This window comes from Phalangium opilio, unplaced genomic scaffold (assembly GCF_054372755.1).
Source record: "Phalangium opilio isolate 3A_F unplaced genomic scaffold, DU_Popi_V2 ptg000115l_1, whole genome shotgun sequence".
Classification (NCBI taxonomy): domain Eukaryota; kingdom Metazoa; phylum Arthropoda; class Arachnida; order Opiliones; family Phalangiidae; genus Phalangium; species Phalangium opilio.
The window spans coordinates 502,209-527,500 of record NW_028324210.1 but is presented as its reverse complement, the minus strand read 5'-3'; the positions used below and the strand labels follow the sequence as shown (position 1 = coordinate 527,500).

Here is a 25,292-nt window from a genome sequence, read left to right as displayed (position 1 = left end):
ATATATGTGATAATTACCAGCTGGGAATTATTGATCAATGGCGGCGGTTCTAGTTGATCTACGATTTGAAATGCGCCAATCCGAGCGCCAGGATCTCCGTTAAACTCGTCTCGGAAGTCGGCGTGGGCATCGTCGCTTCCGGAGTCGCCAAGGGCAAAGCGGAACACATTACCATTTCGGGGCACGATGGCGGAACGGGGGCCAGCAGTTGGACGGGCATTAAAGGAGCCGGCGGTCCTTGGGAGTTGGGCATCGCCGAAACCCACCAGACTCTGGTGCAGAATGACCTCCGTTCCAGAGTGGTCTTGCAAGCCGACGGACAAATTAGAACCGGGTTCGACGTCATCGTCGCCGCCTTATTGGGCGCTGACGAATTTGGATTTTCCACGGCCCCCCTGATTGTCCTGGGATGTACCATGATGCGAAAGTGCCATTTGAATACGTGCCCCGTTGGCGTCGCCACTCAGGACCCCGAACTCAGGAAGAAATTCGAAGGCAAGCCAGAACATATGGTCAATTACATGTTCCTATTAGCCGAAGAGGTAAGTCCACTTTGTCTCTCTCTCTGTGTGTCTCTGTATGTGTCTCAGTGTTTTGTCGTATCTTCTCAACTTGACCACAGATAAGGCAATACATGGCGAAACTGGGTATCAGTAAATTCCAAGACTTAATCGGAAGAACTGATCTCTTAAAAGTCCGCGACGTTCCTCAAAACGCCAAAGCGGCCCTTTTGGACTTTTCCGCCATTTTGACCAACGCCCACGATTTAAGGCGTGACGTCAGCATCATCGGGGGAAGCGTCAAACAAGACTTTGCCTTGCATAAGAGACTGGTCAGTCAATCTATTTATTAACTCGATTAATTGACCACGGGATGGATGAGCGGGGTTACTGACCGCGGGCGGGGACACGGTTTTGTTACAGGATAACCTACTTATCAAACAAGCCGAGAGTGTGATAGCCGGAAAGGCCAAAGAGATTACGATCCACATGGAAATTGGCAACACTGATCCCAGTTTTGGGTCGACCCTCAGCTACCATATCGCCTTGTAAGTCTCAACTTCATTTACTTTATTCTTCTAGCTCCTTTGACGTGTACTCTCTCTCTCTCCCTCTCTCTCTCTCTCCCTCTCCCTCCCTCTCTCTCTCTCTATCTCTCTCTATCTATCTCTCTCCCTCTCTATCTCTCTCCCCCCTCTCTCTCCCCCCTCTCTCTCCCCCCTCTCTCCCCCTCTCTCTCCCTCCCTCCCTCTCTCCTCCCTCTCTCTCTCTCCTCTCCTCTCTCTCCTCTCCTCTCTCCCCCTCTCTCTCTCCCTCCCTCTCTCTCTCTATCTCTCTCTATCTATCTCTCTCTATCTATCTCTCTCCCTCTCTCTCTATCTCTCTCTATCTATCTCTCTCCCTCTCTATCTCTCCCCCCTCCCTCTCTCCCCCCTCTCTCTCGCTCTCCCTCTCTCTCCTCTCTCCCCCCTCTCTCCCCCTCTCCCTCCCCCCTCTCTCTCTCTCCCCTCCCCCCTCTCTCCCCCTCCCCCTCCCTCTCTCCCCCTCTCTCTCTCGCTCTCCTCCTCTCTCCTCTCTCCCCCTCTCTCTCTCGCTCTCCTCCTCTCTCCTCTCTCTCCCCCTCCCTCTCTCTCTCTCCCTCTCTCTCCCCTCCCCCCTCTCTCTCCCCTCCCCCTCTCTCCCTCTCTCTCCCCTCCCCCCTCTCTCCCCCCTCCCTCTCTCTCCCTCTCTCTCTCTCTCCCTCTCTCTCAGGAAATACGGGGACGAAGGACTTCCGGACAACAGTATTCGCGTCAAGTTGGAAGGTTCCGCCGGTCAGAGTTTCTGCGCCTTTTTGGTGAAAGGCGTCTCGGTCGAATTGGAAGGCGATTGCAACGATTACGTGGCCAAGGGATTGTCCGGTGGACAAGTGGTCGTTTACCCTCCCAGAAATCTCCCCAAGGATTTCAAATCGGAGGAAAATGTCATTGTTGGTAATGTCTGTCTGTACGGAGCCACTTCCGGTCGAGCCTTCTTCCGGGGAATCGCCGCCGAACGCTTTTGCGTCCGAAATTCCGGAGCGACGGCCGTTGTTGAGGTAAGCGTCTTAATCGTCATTAATCAGTTTCCTTGGGTTAAATAATGATTAAAATTATCAGGGGGTCGGTGACCACGGGTGCGAGTACATGACGGGTGGTTTAGTGGTCATCTTGGGGGCGACGGGACGCAATTTCGCGGCGGGAATGTCCGGAGGATTGGCGTACATTTTCGACCGAGACGGAATGTTCGCCAGTCGATGCAATCAAATGATGGTCGATTTGATGAAGTTGGAACGAGCCGACGATTGCTCGACCGTGGAAAAGCTGATCCGAGAGTTCCAATCAAAGACGGGTTCGACGGTGGCAACCTCCATCCTGGCCAACTTTGAGGAGAACAAAAAGTTCTTCGTCAAAGTCTTCCCCAAGGAGTACCAACGCGCCATCAAGCAAAGAGAGGAGGAAGAGGCGCTGAAGAAGACAGTCTCCGCTAAGCCCGCACCCCCAGTTAGCAAGAAACTGGACAAGGACATCGAGGACATTGTTAAGGATAAGAATGAGAAACTTGATAAGTTAAAGTAAGTTTTCTTTTCTTTCGGGGGTCCCTCCCTCGCTCGCTGACTCGTCGGGGGGGTTTTCGTTAAAGGGGTTTCAAGTTGTACAAGAGGGAGACGTCCTTCTATCGTCCGGCGTCTCAGAGACAAGAAGATTGGAAGGAAATCTATAATTTCACGGGGGTCCGGAAAGGCTTAAAGAAACAAGCGGCGCGTTGCATGGAATGCGGGGTCCCTTTCTGTCAATCCAGCTACGGTTGTCCTTTGGCCAATATCATCCCCAAATGGAATGACCTCGTCTTTCAAGTAAGTACCTCAACCTATTCCTCCGGATCACACCCTCCGCTTTTACTGAAACGCTGCCTTGGTAATTGGTCAAAAGGACAATTGGAAAGAAGCCTTGGACCAATTGCTTCAAACGAATAACTTTCCGGAATTTACCGGTCGCGTTTGTCCGGCGCCTTGCGAAGGCGCCTGCGTCTTGGGTATCAATGAGCCGGCCGTCACCATTAAGAATATCGAATGCGCCATAATAGACAAGGGCTTCGAGAAGGGATGGATGAAACCCCGACCCCCGAGGCTGAGAACGGGCAAGAAGGTGGCTGTGGTCGGTGGCGGACCAGCCGGACTGGCCGCCGCCGCCCAACTCAATAAGGTAAGTGGTAACGCCACCCGAGAGGGGCCCATCGAGAGGGGGTGTCTTGACGGGCGAAGGGGAAACCGGGACCTCTCTCTCGACGGCCCTATGCCCCGTTAAAGGTAAGTTCCAGGCCTAATTTTTTGATTGGTGGTTTTATAAGGCGGGGCATACGGTAACGGTTTACGAGCGCAACGATCGCATTGGCGGATTGTTGCAATACGGAATCCCGACGATGAAACTGGGCAAAGACATCGTTAAAAGACGCGTAGATCTCTTGGCTGACGAGGGCGTCATCTTTAAGGTTAATACCGATATCGGGAAAGACGTCCCGGCCAAAGAACTCTTGGAGTCCAATGACGCGGTCTTGTTAACGGTGGGCGCCACTTGGCCCCGGGATTTACCCATCCCGGGACGATACTTGGAAGGGATCCATTTCGCCATGAGTTTCTTGGAAACTTGGCAGAAGAAACAATTAGGGAATGACAACGTGGATCATTTGCCCTTGTCCGCCAAGAACAAGGACGTCATCGTCATCGGGGGAGGGGACACGGGCTGCGATTGCATCGCCACTTCTTTAAGGCAAGGCGCTCGTAGTATCGTCACCTTCGAGATCTTGCCGCAACCTCCCGAAACCCGCGACACCTCAAACCCCTGGCCTCAATGGCCCAAACTCTTCAAAGTCGACTACGGACACGAGGAGGTGAAGGAAAAGTGGGGACAGGACCCCAGACACTTCTCAATCGTCAGCAAGGTTAGTTCCGTTTCCCGGTTTGATTTTGGTTAAGTAAAGGTGGGAACTGGCCTAATTAGACGCTGTCTGGGCTAGGAATTTTTGGATGACGGTCACGGACACGTGTCGGGTATTAGGACCGTCAAGGTCAAATGGGTCAAGGACGCCACTGGACGTTATAATATGGAGGAAATGCCCGAGACGTCTCGGGATTTCAAGGCTGATATCGTTCTATTGGCCATGGGCTTCTTGGGACCGGAAAGGTACATCGCCGAGGAACTGGCCCTCCAACAAGATCCTCGTTCCAATATTAAATCAAAACCGGGCAAGTACGCCACTTCCTTGGATAAAGTTTACGCCGCTGGAGGTACGTTCCTTTTCTCCTCGTTTTGACCGTTTGATGACCACCGTGAACCCGTAGGTCGGGGAGACTAATTAGGCCAAATTATTGTTGGGTTGTTAATAGATTGTCGTCGTGGTCAATCGTTGGTGGTTCACGCCATCAACGAGGGTCGTCAAGCGGCCCGGGAAATTGACGAAGCCTTGATGGGGGACAGTTCATTAGCGGGACCGGGAGGGGTCATTCCCTACACTTCGCAACTCGTCATCCCGGCTTGAGCGACTCGGCGGCCATAGATTTAAAAAAAGAAATAAATTGTCCGTCACATTTAGAAAGCGTTGCGTAATTTCCGTGTCCATCCGCTGCACTTTTGCTTTTGGGAAATGAACCGTGTCTCTCTCTCACTCACTCTCTCTCTCTCTCTGTACGATATCTATCTTGAATGTCTCCGTTTTGAAAATCATTCCACGTCAATTAATTCTGTTGTAAATAGATGAAATAGATTGGGCGCCACTCATTTTTTAATTAAGTTAATATAAAAGGTCTTCCATTTCCGAAAAGAGACTACGATGATGATGACGTCATAACATGGTGCTGTAAGTGAGATGACTCTATCTTTATTTCACCTTGACCTTTTAGAGTCAGTCGCGTTATCCGCATTTTTTAGAATTATACCATTTAGGAAGCGCGTTAGGCTAGATTGGCCTTATTCCCGGGCTTGCCGAGGCTTAGCCACGTCCCCCATCGGTCCTTAAGCCTCGGCAAGGGCCTGGCCAACCAATAAGGTGGATTGTCTCTGTTTTTTGTCTCTGTCTCGCTCTCTCTTTTGGAAAGAGTATTTTTGGAACGTTAAAGGTATTTATGAAAAGAATTAATTAATTTTTGGACAGACACTTAGGCCTAGGTATAAATAAATAAATACATTGTTCATCGTCGTAAAATTGAAAACAGATTGATAATGTATGAAAATATATATTAGCGGAAGTAACCGAATATTTACTTCCTCCGATATTAGGTATAAATAAGATAAGAGATTGTTTTGAAAAATAAATAAAAAAAATAATTGAAAAAGGTTGTTAATTTAATATCGAAATGTAATTAACGGAAAGACTCGTCAAAAAAAATGGAATTGTTCTTAATAGACGTTAAATAATAAATGTCGAGTCTCTATAGATATATATATATATTTATAGGTGCTTATGACGATATAAAATTGACTTAATATATGATAATATTAATAAAATGAAAAATTAGACGTCTATTTTTTGTCAATTTTAATATTCTGACACTTTCCCTTCAAGTAAACTCACGTGGTGTTTCAATTTTAAAACGCGCGCGCCGATTAAACTCACGTGGTGTTTCAATTTTAAAAGGCGCGCGACGGTTCCGCCTATAGCTCATCTCAACGTCATTTGACAGGACATAAGATAAAAATAGTCGCGTTTCCCGCCTTTTTTGGTGCTGACAGGTTACAATGTATCGCGCATGCGCATTAGCAGCCTAATTCATACACATTAGGAATAACGGTTTTTTTCTCGTAACGTGTCTCTCGCTTAATTACTTAGGTTTTTAATCGAGATTAACGCGATAATACGTATTTAAAATTGTTGTTACGGATCGAAGGAAGGATTTCAAGCGACGACGAGGAAAGGATCATCGGGCCTTAATGCAATTATACGTAAGTTAGCGGGTTTTTTTTTCAATCTTGGTAACTAGAAGCCCATACCCGAAGGTTTGATTAAATTAGGCTTAGCGTAATTGACGATAAGGGGCCCCGCCATTGAACCTTGCCCACCCATACCCATTAAACGAATTTCGGTAAAACCGCTCGAAAATTAGCATTTAGGCCTAGAAAATGGTAGACAGTAATTAGTAATTTCGCGTTAACTAGTTTATTTTTTCCGTTGACCTCGAACTAGTTTGGAAATCCAATCCATCTTCTTTCCCTCTTTTGTAATGAGCAGATTTTAATCACCCGCTAAATTAGTCTTGGCTTATTCGTGAATTAGGCTTAAAAATGAATGAATGCGAGCTCATCCGTTATTTCTTTTGGGCTTTATCTACCGGGATTTCGTGGATCTGGGGGGCGTGGAGATTAGTGCACAGACTAGAGCTTTCAGATGGGATAGTAGTACGTCACACCCTCCCAAGTCTCACCGCTGTTCTGGTAGCCATATTGTTGGTGATCTCAGCTTCGTTCCTGCTTTAAACCCACCAATATGGCCGCGTAAGTTATGTCACGAGACTCAGCTCCTCCTCCAACTGAAAGCTCTCTATTAAGGGTCGCTGTTCCAAGTAAGGCACTACCTTCAACGTCTTTAGACCCATTAACTTGGGGGTTGTACCTAGTACGCGTTCGCGACTCGCACCCTATAATCTAAGAAGTTAATATTTGACAAATGTAAAAATATAAAGCGGTTTTATTTTTGCACTTTTTTTTCCGTTTTACCATTAAACTGCATTTTTATTTAATCGTCGATGAATAATTTGAATAATTTCCATATCCTTGAATTGTTTGGGGAGGGAAGCCGCCTTTGTTTGGTGGACGAAACGCCTGAATTGAGGCGTTAAAATAGTACTTTCTGATTGAATAATAAGATTAAGCGTTGGTGCATGGCGTCTAATTTTAGCCACAAATTGTTGCGAGAGCGAAAGTACTCGATATATCCCGTATTTCGGGGCAAAAGCTAGCAGCGGCAGCGCCTTTCCTATAAATTCCATCCATCTCTTACTCCGATCTAACCCTTAACGGATAAAAATCGCGTTCCCGATTATATTTAGAAAGATGAAATATTTGAAAGGCGAGATTAGACTTTATTTTTAAAAGAAAAACAAATTGACCCGTTCCGCGTACTTTTATTTCAAAATCGTGAACGTTTCAAATCGTCTTCTACGCGAAGGGAATTTTAAACTCGGGATTAAATGTCTGCAGGGGAGGTTTCGAAGGGGCTAACCACTCTGACAGTCCGTCTCTCCGAACACGGTGCAACTTCGACGGAGTCAGTAAGCCTTAATGGTCGAAAAATGCCTAAAATTGACCCCCCACCAAAGAAAATTATTCTTTTTTCACTTCATCAATGAAAGTATTTTCATCCTCTATAGTTCTAATTTGAACTTAAGTTCTCGACTGAAAATTTAAGGAAAAAAATTGAACGAAATCATTTATTAAAAATATTTTCTTAGTATTAATATTAATCTTTTATTTATTTATAGGCATTTCTAATTAGGAGCTGACGTTGGCGCTCGAAGTTAATCAAACCGCGTCCTAGAAATGACCGCGACCGTCATTCATCGCGAGGGCGGGTCTCGAAACGGGTAATTATACTTCAATTTAATATACTTCTTGACAAGGGTACCGCTAAAAAAGAGAGATTTAACGAGCTTCGAATTTTAAATGATGAAGGTGGGGGGGGGAGGGGGTAGCGTTTAATTAGATGGCGTAAAAATATTACTTAATCACGGTTTAATTTTGAGCTTTTATTATAATTATAATTTTGTTATAGTTATTAGGTTTAAAATTAGAAATTTCATTGTTCGCTCGCTATTTCGCGGGTTATTTCGGGACATTCCGACCTTCCTTGTAAATGAGCCCGCCAACCACGAAATAAAAAACCGGATTTTATACTGTCGATAAAGAAATTAAGTTGACGAGTGAAGCGAAACTTAATTACGTCGAATTAAGTTAACTTTCTCGTCTCGATTTTCTTTCCCATGCTGTATGGTCGTATGTATTTTTAAATTTCACTTTCTAAGGCGCCTGACCCGTTCAATACCGCCCCCACGCCACTGTCCTGTAATTGACCGCTTTCATTCAATGACCCCTACCGCGGTAATATGTCATTTTTCAATTTCCGAGGTATTTCAACCCGATGTAGTTTACTTTGGGCGAAGGAACCCGGGTGGCGCGTGCGCGTAGACCATTTTTTGTTACATTCGCCATTTTAAAAAAGATGGAGACCCAAACGTTATCAACTAGGTATATTAACTGTTGAAAGTCAGTCAGGACTTATACAGGGTGTTCCTAAAAGAGAGGGCCACTATATGACCGAAAGTACTTACACTGAAATAGTTCATACAAACCTGTTCTTTAACATTCCCTCCATGGGATACTCCTTATTTTCTACTAGAGATACGGGGATCTCCGTTGAGTATGTTATAGTCCAATTTGTCCCCCATCCAACCATACCAAAAACTTGGGGCTACGACAAACAGGGGCCGAGTAATTAAGCGAAACGTAAACAAACATACCCCCCTCCATAGGAGTAGCATTAGACTATACTTTGGATGCTCGTAACTCTGGTTCTACTAGAGATACGGGGATGTCCTTTTAGTATGTTATAGTGCAATTTGTCCCCCATTTAACCATACTAAAAACTTAGGGCTACGACAAACAGGGGCCGAGTACTTAAGCGAAATGTTCAAAAACATGCCACAGAAATAGCGTCACATCCCACTTTAGTGGCTCGTAGCTCAGGTTCTACTATAGACATGGGGGGATGTCCTTTTAGTATGTTATAGTCCAATTTGTAGCCCATCCAACCGTAGTAAGAACTTAGGGCTACGACAAACAGGGGCCGAGAAATTAAGCAAAATGTGCGTCAACTTATGGTATCGTCTCACTTATTGTTATTATGTTACTTATGATTTTAGCACTGAACTTTGTAGGCTCATAACTCTCGTTCTATTAGAGATACGGGGATCTCCTTTGGATATGTTATAGTACTCTTTGCTCCCCATACAAGGATACTTTAAACTTGAGGCTACCTCAATATCTTGGTCAGCTTATTTTTTGTCTCACTTATTGTTATTAGGTTACTTTTAATTTTTGAAAATAAACTTTGGAGGCTTGTAACTCTGTTTCTACTAGAGATACGGGGATGTCCTTTGAGTATGTTATAGTCCAATTTGTCCCCCATCTAACCATACTAAGAACGTAGGGCTACGACAAACAGGGGCCGAGTAATTGACCAAAACGTGAACAAACAACCCCCTCCATAGGAATTGCATTAGACTATACTTTGCAGGCTCGTAACTCTGTTTCTACTAGAGATACGGGGATGCCCTTTGAGTATGTTATAGTCCAATTTGTCCCCCATCCAACCATACTAAAAACTTAGGGCTACGACAAACAGGGGCCGAGTAATTAAGCTAAATGTTCAAAAACATGCCATAGGAATAGCATTAGACCCAACTTTGGAGGCTCATAACTCAGGTTCTACTAGAGATACGGGGATGTCCTTTGAGTATGTTATAGTCCAATTTGTCCCCCATCCAACCATACTAAACAATTAGGGCTACGACAAACAGGGGCCGAGTAATTAAGCAAAATGTTCGTTAACATTCCCTCCATAGGATACTCCTTATTATCTTTCAATTTCAAGCGTGAAACTTAAGGGGGCATCCGTAAAACACTCTAATGTTCGTAACCCCCGTTAGGGGGAAGTCCCTTTTGGCGAAACGTCGCGGGCAGTTCAACTAATATTTTCAATTGAAAAAGGCAGATAGGTTTTGCTTATGAAAATGGCGCTATAGTTTAAAATTTCCGGAATGCCTCGGGCGCTTTCTTTTCTTCTCGTCGGGACTCCGCTTGGATGAATACTAATTATTTGGGATCGTAAATTTGACCAACAAGTCGGAAGTAATTAGACTTACCTTTCATCATTACCATCGCGGTGTTCAGCCCCAGGGCCAAAGAACGGAGAACGGGGGTGGGGGTGGGGGACTTCCAATTAAATATCCTTATATACTTAAGTTAGAATTATAATTATTATTTTCTTCATTCTAAAATTAGAGAGTTCATTTTTTATTCAAAAAAAATGAAATAAAAAAGAAAAACATCCATTAAATTCAATTAATTTAAATAAGTTTTCTCGCTTAGTTTTTAATGAAGTTTAATTAACTAATGAATTTGATCATTTAAAACTTAATAATAATACTTGGGAATTCCATATTTTTCCCCCGAATAATACTATACAGGGTGTTTCAGTGGAATTCAATGTTTCCATGGGCAAACAATTACTTCTGTCATAAGTTTATAAGATATGTTCCATACTTCGTAATGTTAGAGGCTTAATGAGAGCTAGTTCAAGAACGACGTGAGAATTGACTACACTCGGTTTTTCAGTCCATCCTCCTCTTTTGTCTGTACTAAGCCTTTGACAGGGCCTCACTAGGCGTTGCTTTACGAGAATCTATGACGTTTCACCTTCGTCACTTCATGACAAGCTCTCATTAACGAGTGACACACTTATGGAACATATCTTATAAACTTATGCTTCTGTATGCCACTCTACTCTAACCCAATAACCCTTTCGGGGAGCACCCTGTATATAGCTTTTTCTTTCTTTCGCGCATGCGTGGCCTCTTTCTAAATGAATAAAAGGACCTTTAAATATAATTAATTAAAAATGATATTTTGAGTTATACAAAAATAATGAATATTTTTTTTTATTTTTTAATTTTCAATTGGAATTAAGTAAATAAGGCATGAGGTTGTTAAATGATTGGGATCCTTGAAAGGCGCGCTTTATGGTAAGCTTTTGGCTTTCGAACAAGTTCATTATAAAATGTAGATGATGCGACGACCTTTTTCGAATCATCTCGAGTGTGTTTTCGCCTTTTAAGAACGAGTTTTCTCTGCTTTACGATAATAATCGTAAGATTTTCTTATTTAACCTTCGCCGACTTTAAAAGAAAAATAATGTGAAAGAAAAAGCGAGTTACGGAGTCAAGTTTGCTTCGGCGGCTTTACTTTTAATTGCATCTCCGGAGATTTGGAGTGATCGTCCGCGCTTGTTTCTCACGTCGACGTTCAACTAAACTTTCACTTTTCGTATATATTTGCTCCTCTCACGTCCCACATTTCGACGAAGCGCCATGATCTTATTTAAAACAACCCTCGTCCGTCGTGAGAACCAGCCCCTCGCCCCCCCCCGCTCTCTATTCCGTTTAGAACCCCGTTATACCGCTGGACTGGACTCGCTGATAAGTCTGCCATAAATTAAAGCATAAGTTTATAAGATATGTTCCATAAGTGTGACACTTCCTATACGATTCGTAATGCTACTGAGAGACTTACAGCTCGAGGTAACTAGTTCGAGAACGACGGAAGCCAGAATTGTTTAACTAGCCTACACTCGGTGGTTAGTTTTGCACTGTCCATCTAGGTCCTATTTAGTCTGCATTACTAAGCCTTTGATCGCAGCGCCTCACCAGGCGTCTTCGCTTTACCCATCTATTCTATGACGTTTCCCCCTACGTCACTTCGTGACAAGCTCTCGGTAACCAGTGACAAACTTATGGAACATATCTTTTGAACCTATGATTAAATGGGGTATTTGTTCCGGTGACACTTACCACCACTCTGTTTGACCCCTTATCGGGAACACTCGCCGTATTCTCGCTAGCCCTGATTGGTTTGCCGTACATCCGAGTATTAAGTATTTATTGAACCGAGATTGGACAATTAACGCCTTTTGCATGTTCTATATCACACCTCAATTCGAGTAATGACCTCTCAAAGCTAGGCCTTATTTCTAAAGCGATTTGGGATAGAGCGTATTTGAAGCGTTTATACCTCCGGAGATTTGACCCCATTGTATCCCTGGAGATGTAGCATTTAAACTGACCAATCAAATCAATTCTTTAATGAGATCGGATTAAACTGTAATATATATATTATTCTGATTACGTAATTACCGGGGGGCCATTATGTAATGTAATGTTATCCACGAGTCAATTAACTTTGGATCCGATTGAACCAAATGTTAATCTTAATTCGGTTTTGACAACGGTTTGTTGTAGTCGGATGTATATGCCGCTTAATCGCGGGCGAATATATTCGCTATCAAAGGAACTGGTTCCTTTCTTTTCTCGGAAATGAAAGTCACGATAAGACGCCGTCGTGGATGATTTTATGAATCGTGACGTTGCGCGAAATATCGTCTTTTATTTATCGGATGAGTTTATGGGTGACAAGGACAACGAAATACAGCCTGGGGCTCCCCATAAGTCCGCCCTAAATTAAATAGTGGTGTGTTCTGTGGGTCTACAACGTTTAGAAATATTGGCCCCTAATACGAAGGAATTAAAAACCATATCTTGTTTAGAAGTATACAATTTTTGGTTTTTAAATTCATTCCGACTTGATGTTGGTTGGACCCATGCAATAAACTCCAACCATTCTCGCGTGAATCTGAAGACGTGGCCGTCGCCGCTGCAGTGTCCTTATCTCTCGGTACCATTTAATATTCGGGTTGCTGTAATTCTCAATTAAAGTTCGGAGTATTATTTAGTCTGGTCACGAAGACGCGATCCCCACACCGCGATTGCTTTCCTAAATTGTTTGGCCATGGCGGAAGTGCATGACGAGCCTAAAAACACACCAGACAATCATCTCCCTCTAAATAAACGTGTCTTCGCCAAGCTTCCGTTTATTCTCCTATCTAGAAGAATATCACCCCCTTCATCCCACGTACCGCACCTGTAACGCCCGTTTAGGTGCAGTTGAAATACCTCGATGGCCGTTCCTCTCGGGCCCAAGTATTTAGTATCTTTGGAAAGGGGAGAAGTGCGGGTGGGGTTATGACATATACTCAAAGGACTTCCTCGTATCTCTTATATAGAACCAGAGTTACGACACTTTCAACTTTTCAAGTGAAACTCGTGGTAAGACAAAGGCATTAGTTTAATAAAAAGGTTCGGGCATTAGTCGTATAACGTACGATATACGAATGGGTTGAAAGGTCAGCCGGGTTACTAGGGATGTTATACGAAATCAAGATAGAACAAAAGTGTATATATTTTGCGATAGCCATCTGCAGTCGATCGGGTCTCGCATCTGGAATTATTTCCGGGCTAACTCTTCTGTATACACACACCAGGCGAGCGAGAGAGGAAACAATCGTCTTGTTTATTCGATTTCTTCGGGGCTAAATTTCATTTGTTCGTTGTTATACTCTTTCATCATCTCCGCTCCTATCTTATTAAGTTCATTTTTCGCGTAACAAATTGTCCCAGAAGATATTCCAATTATTTATTTCCGACTTCCCGCCGAGACCCCCCCTTCCCCTTCTTCTCACTCTCTAACCCCTTCCTTTCTTCGACGTGTACGTCTCCAAGTATTGAAATCATTTTAATTTTTAATTTTAATTGTAAGTTTTCAATTCGGAACCCGAGGATTGGGAAAAATCTTTCTAGGCAAATTTGGAAAATTAGACGACGGGAAATTCTTCCCGGTTTAAGATGACCGGGTAAGAGTACTATTTAGAAATATTAGCGGTTTCCCGGTTTTAACTCCCGGGAATATAACACCCGCGGATAGCTAAGCTATGGCGCTTTAACATAATTGAAGGGGAAATTGAGAAATGGTTTTAATATATTTGAAGAGATTGGTTTATTTTTTTTTATCACACTCGGATGATTTCCTAGAAGAGCTCTTTCTTTCTTTGAGTAGGCGCCCGCCCACCCGCCTTTTGTTCATCCGCAATTCTTATATCGTTTAGTTAAAACTCGCACGTCCATAACGGGACTAGTGGCAAAGCGTATTAAGCCGATGTACGGTCAAAGGCGTCCATCTGCCTTTAGTCGGTATCGTGAAAAAATCGTCGAAGCGTGACGATATCCAATCTAATCTAATATATATATATATATATATTTATTTATTCCAAATATCAATTTTGGCCGCGCGGTTCTAAAGAATTTGGAGAACAAAGAGCGGCCAATTGTTCTTTCGATTCTTTCTCTTTCAGTTCGGGGATGGAAAGCCAACGAAGGCTAATCTAAAATTAATAATAATGCGTCCTTTGAAACGAAACTTTACCGGGGTTTGATAGCATATAGCCCGAGTCAGATATCTAAGGACATCTCTCCGCTATCAAGAAGGGATATCTAGTCTACTAGGGAGAAGTTATAAGATGTCTAAGTATTGGGGCGCGCCATAGTCAAAGCAGTCCCCCTTTCAAAATACAAGGGGGGACGTAAAAGGAGACCGGGCTATTTCGCTACACTCTCCTCAGTCGGAAAATATGACTGTAATTTTCGTACTCATTGGCGTTGCGCTGACGTGAGGAGTTTTCAAGAACCAATGAGATGCATGCTGGCTGGTTGTAATTTAGAGGCGGCGGGGATTTACTCTGGACCCTATACGTTTGGACTGGAGATAAAGAGAGCTAGAAATGTGGATGAATGAATTTGTACCGTCTCCCTAGTAAACTAGATATCACTTCTTGCCGCTATATAACAATCATCCACACACTTTATAGGTCAAATCTTCCGGGTTTTAAATCAAAGAAAATATTATAGGAATTAAAATCCTTGGCGACGACGTTTGTGGACACTATCGTTTTCGACGCGAGATGGTTTTCCCATCCCATCCCACTGTCCCTCTCTTTGTTTGAACACTCTGTATAATATAAAGGCCTTGGACACCCGGTAACCCCTAATCATTTATTTGAATATATGTTAGGTATAAGTCGGGAGTCACGATGTGCGGGTTAAAATGTTTCTTTCAAAACATATCATCTTTATAAACCATAATCCGCGTCATGGGAATTTGGGTCAAATAAAATGCAAGGGCCCCATCCCATCGCCCATACTTATTGGTGATGGAGAAATTCGAGGTCCAGTCCCCCTATCCCCATTCCCATTGGGGCCCTGAAGTTTTAAAAGGGGTGGTAAAAGGTCAAAGTTGGAAGCGAGGAAAGGAAACCGATAGCTGCGTGCAGGGGATTGTGGTCAAAGTAATTGGTTAGAATGGTTATGGTATAAACGCGTGTTTCGGGAATTTTTCAAATTCATTTATTTCATGGGGATACGTTTCGCGCCGTTGATTTTGTAATCTATAAATCAGCTTGGGGGGGGGGGGGCATTATCCCAATATAGAGAGAGATCTATAAAGGTTTTCATTTTTCTATTAAAAGGCATCATCATCAATTTTAAGCGTCGCGATATAATCGATATTCAATTGGGAAAAATCCATAGAGAAAGAGATTCCATTTCGGCGATTAAATTATTATATTTTAAGAATGTATAAGCCTGGAAATGAAATATATTTTTCTTTACGCTATATTTAAAATTGTTAACAAAAGACCGTAACATCATCAATAAAAACGGGGGAATAATTGTGATCTCTTTTTTGTTTCTATAGCGTAGATTGTAATCCGCGCAGCGTATAACGTTGTATTGTATGCTTAGTTAATTAGTTAGTGGTTAATTATCTTAGTTAAGTAACCTTGTAAATCCACGGGGTACTCACGATTTTAACCCCATAGTAGTCGTTGTTTTTCGTCTCAAAGTTTGAATATCGTTACGATTCGTGATGGAGTTTCACGAGTCAAATTGATGTGTGTTTTGCTATACCAAGAAAATGATCCTTCTTTTGTAAATTGAAAATACACTTTTCCGTATGTACAGGGTGTGTTTCTATATTGAATGTTTCGGAGTGGGATATCAAACATTGATTGTTCTTGACACTTTCCACACGCAGTTCTAGTCCAAAGAAGGCGCAATTTAATTTTTATGGCAGACTTATGATAAACACCCTGTATATTATTTCTACGGCGTCTTTCGCTCTTTCTTTCGTTGACCTCAAAACGGTATCGTTCTTAGGATCGAGCCCAAAAAAACGCATTCCTTAAAAAATAATAATAATAAGAATTCCTCGATTCGAATTTTTAAAAGAGAAATATAGCGAAATCATTTTTCATATTTATTTCTCGGCTGTATGAAAATAAGTAATGGTTCCAGGCGGCTTCTTGGCTGCGCGTGCTATGATATCATGGGGCCCTTTAAATACCTTTGACCTATGAACCCTAACGACTCGACGATGTTAGTATCGCTTAAGAACTGAAACGTTAATCCGATGTCATCGGTTTAGCCCCCAAACCTTGGCATTATTCCGCGGAGAAAACAAGGACGTAGTAGCTAGGCGTGTTTACTTCAAGATTACGTTTTTAAAGTCGACTATAACGTATAGAAAAAGTGTTCCGTTTGTTCGTAGTTCTTATCGTTATATAACCTATCTCCAACAATTCAAATTGTATACCAAACTGGATCCGTAATTGAGCGGCGTCGATATGTAAATGAAACTGGATTATTAGATGGTAATTGGAGTCGGATGAAATGTAGAACAAGCGCGCGGTGTAGATTATATAGGTGCCTAATTACCTTCCTAATTACATTGTTTTCGAAGAATAATAGGCAATCGTGGCGATGTCTTACATTTAACACCTTGATGGCGGCGAGAAGTTTGAGATGATACTGTTTTTTTGGTTTTTAAGTGAGCGTTGAAGGGATTACGAGCGAGATTGCATTGGGGATGATTTATGAAAAGGAGTTGTTAAAGGTGAACGGGAAATAAAACTGAATTATTTGGTCCCCTTTTAAAAGCATTTAGATCTAAGAAGAATTTGGCCTGGCTGCGGCTCGGTCCGAGAAACCAAAAATATTATTTCCTCATCGGCGGTTAAATATATTCGGCGCGATTCTGTTTATGTAGAGCGCGGTGGAGGGCGAGCGCCCGAACCCTAACTTTCGAATTAAGTAATATAAGAATCCATTTGTTTTAAAAATAAATATCAGTGTTTATTTTTAGTCATCTCTCTCTCTCTCTCGCAAACATTAGCCCATCTTTTTTATTTTAACAGTTTCGTAATTAGAAATATTCTAATTACGCCAGCGCTTACTTCTTCTTCATTCGCCCAATTTTTTAATATAAATACTTCGTTATATCTTTTAATAATTGCCTATTAAAAATGAAGGACTCTCTCTGTGTATCCTTTTTTCCTCTTTAATATTTGGATTAATTTAAAGCTACTAATGCTTTAAATAAATACCTAATTATAATAAATTCCACGTTGCATGCTTTTTGAGAATTCCACGTTGCAATATTCATAGCCTTATCTGGAACAATTGTTGACAACTGGATAAATTAATTTTGCCAAAATCGAAGCTCCGTGGCGTGGGCGTAACGTGACGTTCAACTTCACTGACAGGCGTATAGCTATTCAGTTCTATTTCAATTCAATTCAACTTACTTGGGGGTCAGAGTTCAATTTTTAACACGCGGGCGCATCCGCGTTTCAATCTCTATACTCTATTTTCCTTTTCCTGGTGTAAGAGAGTTAGGTCGACGACAAGCCTCTCGACTACAAATTAACTTGTAGATTGAATCATATCATCTGATTTACTAATTAACTTAAAATAAATGTTGTCCGTTACTTGTAATTAACGGTATTTTTAAATTCTTAAAAAACGAGTCTTGTTGTTGCGAATTAAGAACCCATTGATGAACTGGGAACGTTTAGCTCTGTTTAAATTGGGGTGTATTGCATTGCGCTCTAATCTTGCGGGAGATCTATAAGATGGTTGATGATATATTCTCAAAACTTCTATGGGATCTTGGTATAGTTGACACACCTCTCTCTCTCTATTTCTCTCTACTTGGCCCCGAGGTATAAACTAATTTTCGAGTTGGCATAAGTATAAATGGGCTAACGATGATAGCTCTCCCTTTTTTTGACGCCTTTTTCAAGAAGATGATTTCATAAAACGGAATTCCGTTGGCGAATAAACTATAAACTAAGCTATGACAATTGTAAATACTCCATTAGCGACCCCGTAAATTTTCCCTGGAAGATTTATAATTTCAAGAGTTAGGATATCCGACCTAAATGCCTAATAATTAAAATTAATACGAATTAAATTTAAATCTAAATTTGGTTTTGGTAACAATTTCCCCCCTTAGAAGAAGAAGACCTAAATTCGAACTAAACTTAAAGAAGAATTTTTAAAATGAAATTACAGTTTTTATCTTTGTTAATAAAAAAAAAAAGGAAATTAAATTTAATTATCTGGCCAAAACACATATCCGTCATTCACCTCTGTTACTTATTAAAATAATAATGGTAATAATTGGTTTTGGAAGATCTTCATTATAATTTTGATTGTAACAAAAAGAGTTGGATGCCGCGGCGACGACGGCGGTTGACTTTGGGGTGCGAAAACGAAATGAGGTCGGAAGTATATTCGTTTTTGAGGTTCCGCTCTCCTAACTAATACCCTCTCCTACTTTCTTTCTTTCTTTATTTCTTCTTTCTGTGATTTTGACACTCATCCCTATGGACTATTATTATTTATATTTATTATATTGTATTCGAAGGGGGAGTGACCTAATTAGTATCTTAACGGGGAACAATGTCCCCGCGAACCCAAAGTCTAATCAATGGCAGTGACGGGTTCAAAGGTTAAGCCACGCGCGTCACGCTTGGCTAATTTACCAAGTTAAGACATTCAGAGCGGCATCGAGACATAGAACACCGGGAGTTTTTAGAAGTACCTTCATTGAAGTTGAATTAAAATTAAGCTTCGATTAAATAAATAAAATAATTCAGACTCAAATCGTACCAGTGCATTTTTATGTCTGATGGCGAAAAGATTGGAATTACCGAGAAATAATCGTGCGGAAAATAGGAAGTGTTGTTGTAAATGTTTGTTATCATGAAACGGCGGTCAGGAAGTGTCAGGAATGCATACAGCTTATAGGAATAATTCCGCACCCTCATATATCCCGTGTTCATTTCTACTCCAAATCATTGTAATGTCTTTCTAACTGCCGTTAGTATAGCAACGCCGCGAGTTCCTACCAACAAAATGTCTACTCCGCAATGATTCTTAATATATTGTATTTATTCCTGCACGGTGGTAATAATATTCAAATTTAATTTCCTCTGTGAACTTTCCTCGCAATATAGTTTTAGTGTTTTCACGCCACAATTTTGTGTTTTACGAGTTTGATCGTACGTAACTTTGTTCATGTAGCCAACCAAGACTTTCCCCGAAGAACAATACCCGCGCACCATTTTCCTTCAGAACAAACTCTTTGCGTGGAGTTCAAACTAACAAACAATCGAAAGAAACATCTTCGCGAGACACTTATTTTCCTCGTAATATAGTTTTGTTTGATATTTTGACGCCAAAGTTCATTAGTTCATTTGACGACGTAACTAATTAACGTCCTCTTTTCGTTTCGCGTTTCGTAATCAACATATACGGGTAACCTTACTTAAAACGTGAACCACGTAAACGCAACCCGAATCCATTCATTTCAAACGAGAATATTCAAAATTAAAGGAATTTGAATAGTGTTTTAGAGAACCCCATGTAAGTTCCTTTGAACTTTTCAAGACTCAGTTGACCCAAGGAACAGAGCTCGTGGCAGACCTATCAGAAATACCAGGCCGCTGAAACAGTACCATCGAGTCCTTCTGACAATAGTTATAGACTTTAGGTGCTCCTTGAACTTAACAATCACGACGTCTAGTTCAAAGACTTCACTCCAAAAAACCCCCCGATAATTTACGTCTAAAACCACTAACCTTAAATTTCATCGAAGGTAAATTTTTCAAGCGAATATTTTTGAAAACAAAGACGATTGTCAATAATTTCCCACAAAAACAAAACCATTTATTTATTTTTTTCTTTTCTTAATATATGATTATTATTATTATTATTTATTCGTTTATTTACTAAAGGGAAATCGGTATAGCGTAATTTATTTTTCAGGTAATGATTACGTTAAGCGCCGCGTGAGAGTGTGTGGGAAAACGAGTAATCACCGGGTTAATTACCTACCCAGAATTCTTGTTTAATTTAAACCTTTTAGTTAATTACTCTCTCTCTTTCTTGGGTGGAAAGTAGAGAGAGAGAGAGAGAGAGAGAGAGAGAGAGAGAGAGAGAGAGAGAGAGAGAGAGAGAGAGAGAGAGAGAGAGAGAGAGAGAGAGAGAGAGAGAGAGAGAGAGAGAGAGAGAGAGAGAGAGAGAGAGAGAGAGAGAGAGAGAGAGAGAGAGAGAGAGAGAGAGAGAGAGAGAGAGAGAGAGAGAGAGAGTTTTAATTTTGGTTGGAAACTAGTTTGTAAAAAGTATTTTTCAAATCATAAATCGTGCTCCATTTATGAGAAGGTAAACCCCGCCGCATCTTTGTATAACTAAATTTATTTTTAAGAATTTTAAGCGTAAAATTCTTCATTGAATTGAATATCGGAAGCGTTTTTTCGCATAAAAGGATATTTCCGAATTCTTCCTCTTTCTTCAATAACTATTTCTCCAATAACTTTTAATACTTTGCGCGCGATTCGCTTCGATGCGTCGTCTTAAAACACTCTTTCTTCTTTATCGATAATATATATTGATGAAAGAGTTTAATTTAATCGAGTCAGCGCATGCGCCGAGATTAATAACATCGTTTAAATTAAAAAGCCAGAATACCCAAATAATTCTATAAATATTACAGACGCTTCGTTAGCCATTTGTTTATCGACAAATTATCATTTTTAATTATTAATTAATAATTTAAATTACCACCAACAAATATTTGTCTATAAATTTAAAATTGACATCGGTAATAAGAAAGTGGGGAAAATTTCCATCCTTAAAAGAAAAAAGAAAACAATCCAAAGACTTTATATTCTACAGGGTGTTCCAGAATGGTAATAAAAGTTACATTTTCTACTCTCAAGATAGTTTTCCCATAGAACCATCCCGCAGAACATCGGTCCTATAATTACTAGAGATGGGCCGATACCGATCCCATATCGGTATCGGTACCGATATTTGACTTTAACCGATATATCGGTATCGGTTAAAAATGAACCGATATTTCTACCCGATATTTTTTAAGGAAAAATATCGGTTCATTGTCAAACAATACCGATATATCGTTTAAAGTCAAATATCGGTACCGATACCGATATGGGATCAGTATCGGCCCATCTCTACAACCTATATTATATCATCTATTTTCTTATTGATATCGGTTAATGTATCGGTATCGGTTTAATATCGGTTTATTCGAAGGATCGGGTAAAATATCGGTATCGGTACGTATCGGTTTCCCAAGTATCGAATGATATCGGTATCGGTTAAAACTGGTATCGGCCCATCTCTAATAATTACCCTTTCTTTTACGTTACACCCTGTATAGTATAGTGATCTTAATAAAGAAAGCCATTGTTATAATTTCCATCTCCCCGCCGTGAGGGGGGGGCGGGAGGTTAAGGGGGCGCGTTTTATGGCACGACTATAATAAACTACTTCTGTCGGAATAGAGATGATCTGGTGACCTAAATGAAACAAAGTAGGGTTGGTTAGCCAATAGCTCTTCTCCTTCCTTTCCTCTCTCTCTCTCTCTCTCTCTCTCTCTCTCTCTCTCTCTCTCACTCACTTGTTCGAAAGGTGTTAGGGCGCAAGAATACACGACGATGAAAGTAGTTCTACATCAACTATATAGTTTTCTCTTAAAGTTAATGTGGAAAGTGGGGGGAGGAGACAAACGAGATTAGAAAAGGTGAAAGTAAATCTACGTCGAGAGAGGAAAGTTAAATATCGTGGTGGCGGGGGTGTCTGATGCCGCCTTCGCTTTGGAAGCGATGTTCGTCTTCTTTTTGGGGAGGGGGATAATACGCTTGGGGGCGGTAAATTACCCCTCGATGGGTGCTATATAAACGGAGGATTAAAAATCAGAAAGGGCACAAGTGATCATTGCATTGGTCGTGTATAGCGCGCGGTCTCTAGCTCTTGGGATTAAATTCATTCGGACCATTTCAATTTCTTCCTTTTATTTCCAAGAAAAGGAAATTTGTTCGAAAACGGAGTAGAAATTTTAAGAGATTGGATCTTCCATTTGAATCTTCAAATTCTATTCAGGTGTGTGCCGTCATTTCGGATTTAACTTAGCGTTCCCCACAAACGTAGGGGTCAAAGGGTTGGTCACTATCTTAGCGAAATTAGAGCGCTCGGATCAGATTCCTTGACGGTGATTGAATTGAGCCCGTCTTTATTTGTAGACGAACGAGAGGTGTCCATTTATTATTCGTTCGTGTTTGAGGAGAAGATTTGAGCAGCCGTCATCATGTATAAACGGCGAGTCGTCTCCTGTTGCGTTCTGGTCGTGTTGGTCGCTACGTTGACCGTCGCTGACAAAAGAGTACGATGTCGCTTAACCCTAGATTCGTTTTAGCATTTTATTTGATGGTCTCATCAAGCGTTTTTCATTCGTCTTTAGGAAAAGAGAGGGGTAGCCTCGGGTATTAAAGGTGGAAACAGTTGGTCTAGCGGAGGCGCCAATCAAGGAGGTGCCGGACAAGGAGGATCATGGTCGGGAGCTGGAAATGCTGGAGCCGGAAATAGTTGGTCTGGTGGCAACGCCGGAGGAAATGCCCCGGGTGGTGGAGGCGGATCTTGGTCCGGTGGTGGCGCTGGAAATGCTGGTGGAGCTGGACAAGGAGGTTCTTGGTCCGGTGGTGGCGCTGGAAATGCCGGTGGAGCTGGACAAGGAGGTTCTTGGTCCGGTGGTGGCGCTGGAAATGCCGGTGGAGCTGGACAAGGAGGTTCTTGGTCCGGTGGTGGCGCTGGAAATGCCGGTGGAGCTGGACAAGGAGGTTCTTGGTCCGGTGGTGGCGCTGGAAATGCCGGAGGAGCTGGACAAGGAGGAAGTTGGTCAGGAGGTAATGCCGGAGGCGCTGGACAAGGAGGAAGTTGGTCAGGAGCTGGAAACGCTGGAGGAAACGCCCCTGGAGGTGGTAGTGGATCATGGTCAGGCGGTAACGCCGGAGGCGGCGGTGGCGGCAGCGGCGCTGGAGGATACAATGACGGCGGTGCCACTGGAAGACTCGAAGATTCTATCCCCGGTGTTCCCGGACAAGATTATCCAACTTACACCACCGTCCCAGATACTGGTTTCAGTTGCGCCAACCAACAACTTCCCGGGTATTACGGAGATGTCGACGCTCAATGCCAAGTAATTAACTTATTCTTATAAATTAGTTGAGTATATTTAATAATCAAGGACAGCGTCAATCTAAAGTTTTTAAGGCTAAACGCGTTTAAAGTAGAAATTGACAATCTTTCAAGGTCTTCCATATCTGCCAAGAAGATGGTCGTCAAGATTCGTTCTTGTGCCCAGTTGGAACCATTTTCGATCAAAAATACTTCGTCTGCGTTTGGTGGAACAGTTTCAACTGCGCTGATACACCCAATTACTACGGTTTGAACGCCGAACTTTACAAAGGTCCCGCTGGTGGAGGACAAGGCGGTTACGGGCAAGGAGGCCAGGGAGGTCAAGGCGGTTACGGACAAGGAGGACAAGGAGGTCAAGGAGGCCAAGGTGGTTACGGACAAGGTGCTCAAGGAGGAAAACCAGGCAAATTTGGCGGTGGAGCCGGACAAGGAGGTAGCTGGTCTGGTGGTGGCTCTGGAAACGCTGGAGGTGCCGGACAAGGAGGATCTTGGTCTGGCGGTAACGCTGGAGGTGCCGGACAAGGAGGATCTTGGTCTGGCGGTAACGCTGGAGGTGCCGGACAAGGAGGTAGCTGGTCTGGTAGTAGCGCTGGAAATGCCGGAGGTGCTGGACAAGGAGGTTCTTGGTCAGGAGCTGGAGGAAATGCCGGAGGTGCTGGACAAGGAGGTAGTTGGTCTGGAGCTGGCGGAAATGCCGGAGGTGCTGGACAAGGAGGAAGTTGGTCAGGAGCCGGAGGTAACGCTGGTGGCGCTGGAACTGGAGGTAGCTGGTCAGGAGCCGGAGGTAACGCTGGTGGCGCTGGACAAGGAGGTAGCTGGTCAGGATCAGGAGCTGGAGCTGGAAATCAAGGAAAAGCGGCCAAGTTTGGAGGTGGCGCTGGACAGGGAGGATCTTGGTCTGGTGGAAACGCTGGAAACGCTGGAGGTGCCGGTCAAGGAGGTAGTTGGTCAGGAGCTGGAGGAAACGCTGGAGGTGCCGGTCAAGGAGGTAGTTGGTCAGGATCAGGATCAGGAGCTGGAGCTGGAGGTGCCGGTCAAGGAGGTAGTTGGTCAGGAGCTGGAGGAAACGCTGGAGGTGCCGGACAAGGCGGTAGTTGGTCGGGTGGTGGAGCTGGAAACGCCGCGAGTGCGGGAGGAAAAGCCGCTAAATTCGGAGGTGGTGCCACTCAAGGAGGCGGAGCTAGCTGGTCGGGAGCCGGTGGTAACGCTGGTGGCGCCAACAAACAAGTTGGTTGGTCCCAAGGTGGTCCAGGAGGCATTTCCGGAGGTAGTTACGCGTCGGGTGGCCAAGCCGGACCTCAGGTTGGAAGCTGGAGTTCATCGGGTCAAGGAGGCTCCCCTCAAGGCGGCAACGGCGGTGGAGCTAGTTGGTCAGCACCCGTAGGAGGAGGTGGAGGTGGTAACGGACAGGGTCAAAGCTGGTCATCGGGCGCCAGCAATTTCGCCAAAGGAGGTCAACAAAGCGCGAGCTGGTCTCAAAGCGGTTCGGCCGCTGGAAGCTGGAACCAACAAGGTGGTTCGTCTTGGAATCAAGGAGGCGCCGGCGCTTCCGGTGTTAAAGGCGCCAAGGCGCAAACCGGAAGTTGGAGTCGGTGAGATTCCGGCCTATAAGAGTGACTGGAACAAAACGGTTTTTATTTTAGGGTCAAAGCCAATTTTTAAAATATCACAAACCCACCCACCCACGAAATAAAGGACTCTCTCCTCTCTCATTGGTTACTCGCGTACCACGTGATAATTATGTATTTTAAAGCCGCCCACCGCGAGTACGAGTATTTGGGATCAGAGAGCTTGACACTTTTTAGTTAGATTGCCACTTGTACCTATTTTTAGTAGAAATCGGCTTTGTAATCTTAAATTTGTTTTGTTGTTTTGTTTTGTTTATTTTATTGTTTTTCCTTGTAAATATAACGCGTGATGTCACGTATTTGTTTACCCCATTTTTTTATATAAGAAATTTGTTAAAAACTTTTCGCCGCAAGCCTTAGAATCTACTTATCAATAAAACAAATGATGATGATTTTAATTATACTGAAATATTTATTCGGATATAGGCTTACAATTAGCAGTCTTATTCCTGATCAGCGCCACCTACCCATAGCGGTGACTTTGAGAACTACTGTAAGCGGCAAGCCAATTTATTCAGATGTCGCTAAAATCTGGTGACGTCATTTTTGGTAAGACCCCCGAGAGTGCCCATCAGTGACGTCACCAGATTTTAG

The 25,292-nt window shown here is 42.8% G+C and overlaps 2 protein-coding genes across 9 annotated transcripts in view; both read left to right on the top strand.

Moving 5' to 3' along the window:
- LOC149623062 (uncharacterized) overlaps window positions 1–5,349 on the top strand; it is a 16,196-nt gene extending 10,847 nt beyond the window's left edge. For both annotated transcript variants that reach the window (XM_089853475.1, XM_089853476.1), the window contains exons 12-21: window positions 54–542; window positions 623–832; window positions 924–1,048; window positions 1,752–2,076; window positions 2,138–2,592; window positions 2,661–2,874; window positions 2,951–3,223; window positions 3,369–3,959; window positions 4,035–4,305; window positions 4,405–5,349. In XM_089853475.1, coding sequence (XP_089709601.1) covers window positions 54–542; window positions 623–832; window positions 924–1,048; window positions 1,752–2,076; window positions 2,138–2,592; window positions 2,661–2,874; window positions 2,951–3,223; window positions 3,369–3,959; window positions 4,035–4,305; window positions 4,405–4,556 — 3,105 coding nt within the window. In that variant the 3' untranslated portion in view covers window positions 4,557–5,349. The remainder of the gene's footprint in view (window positions 1–53; window positions 543–622; window positions 833–923; window positions 1,049–1,751; window positions 2,077–2,137; window positions 2,593–2,660; window positions 2,875–2,950; window positions 3,224–3,368; window positions 3,960–4,034; window positions 4,306–4,404) is intronic.
- Window positions 5,350–5,752: 403 nt separating this feature from the next.
- LOC149623061 (uncharacterized) lies at window positions 5,753–25,096 on the top strand. Of its 7 annotated transcripts, none has more exons than XM_089853459.1 (5): window positions 21,812–21,978; window positions 22,119–22,258; window positions 22,337–23,071; window positions 23,185–23,581; window positions 23,624–25,096. In XM_089853459.1, the coding sequence occupies exons 2-5, from the start codon at window positions 22,184–22,186 to the stop codon at window positions 24,664–24,666; spliced, it is 2,250 nt and encodes a 749-aa protein (XP_089709585.1). In that variant the 5' UTR covers window positions 21,812–21,978; window positions 22,119–22,183; the 3' UTR covers window positions 24,667–25,096. The 7 variants fall into 7 exon arrangements, with proteins under 7 accessions (XP_089709583.1, XP_089709582.1, XP_089709585.1 ...); XM_089853461.1 differs by having other exon boundaries at window positions 23,185–24,043; window positions 24,146–25,096; XM_089853460.1 differs by having other exon boundaries at window positions 23,185–24,058; window positions 24,113–25,096.
- Window positions 25,097–25,292: the final 196 nt, after the last annotated feature.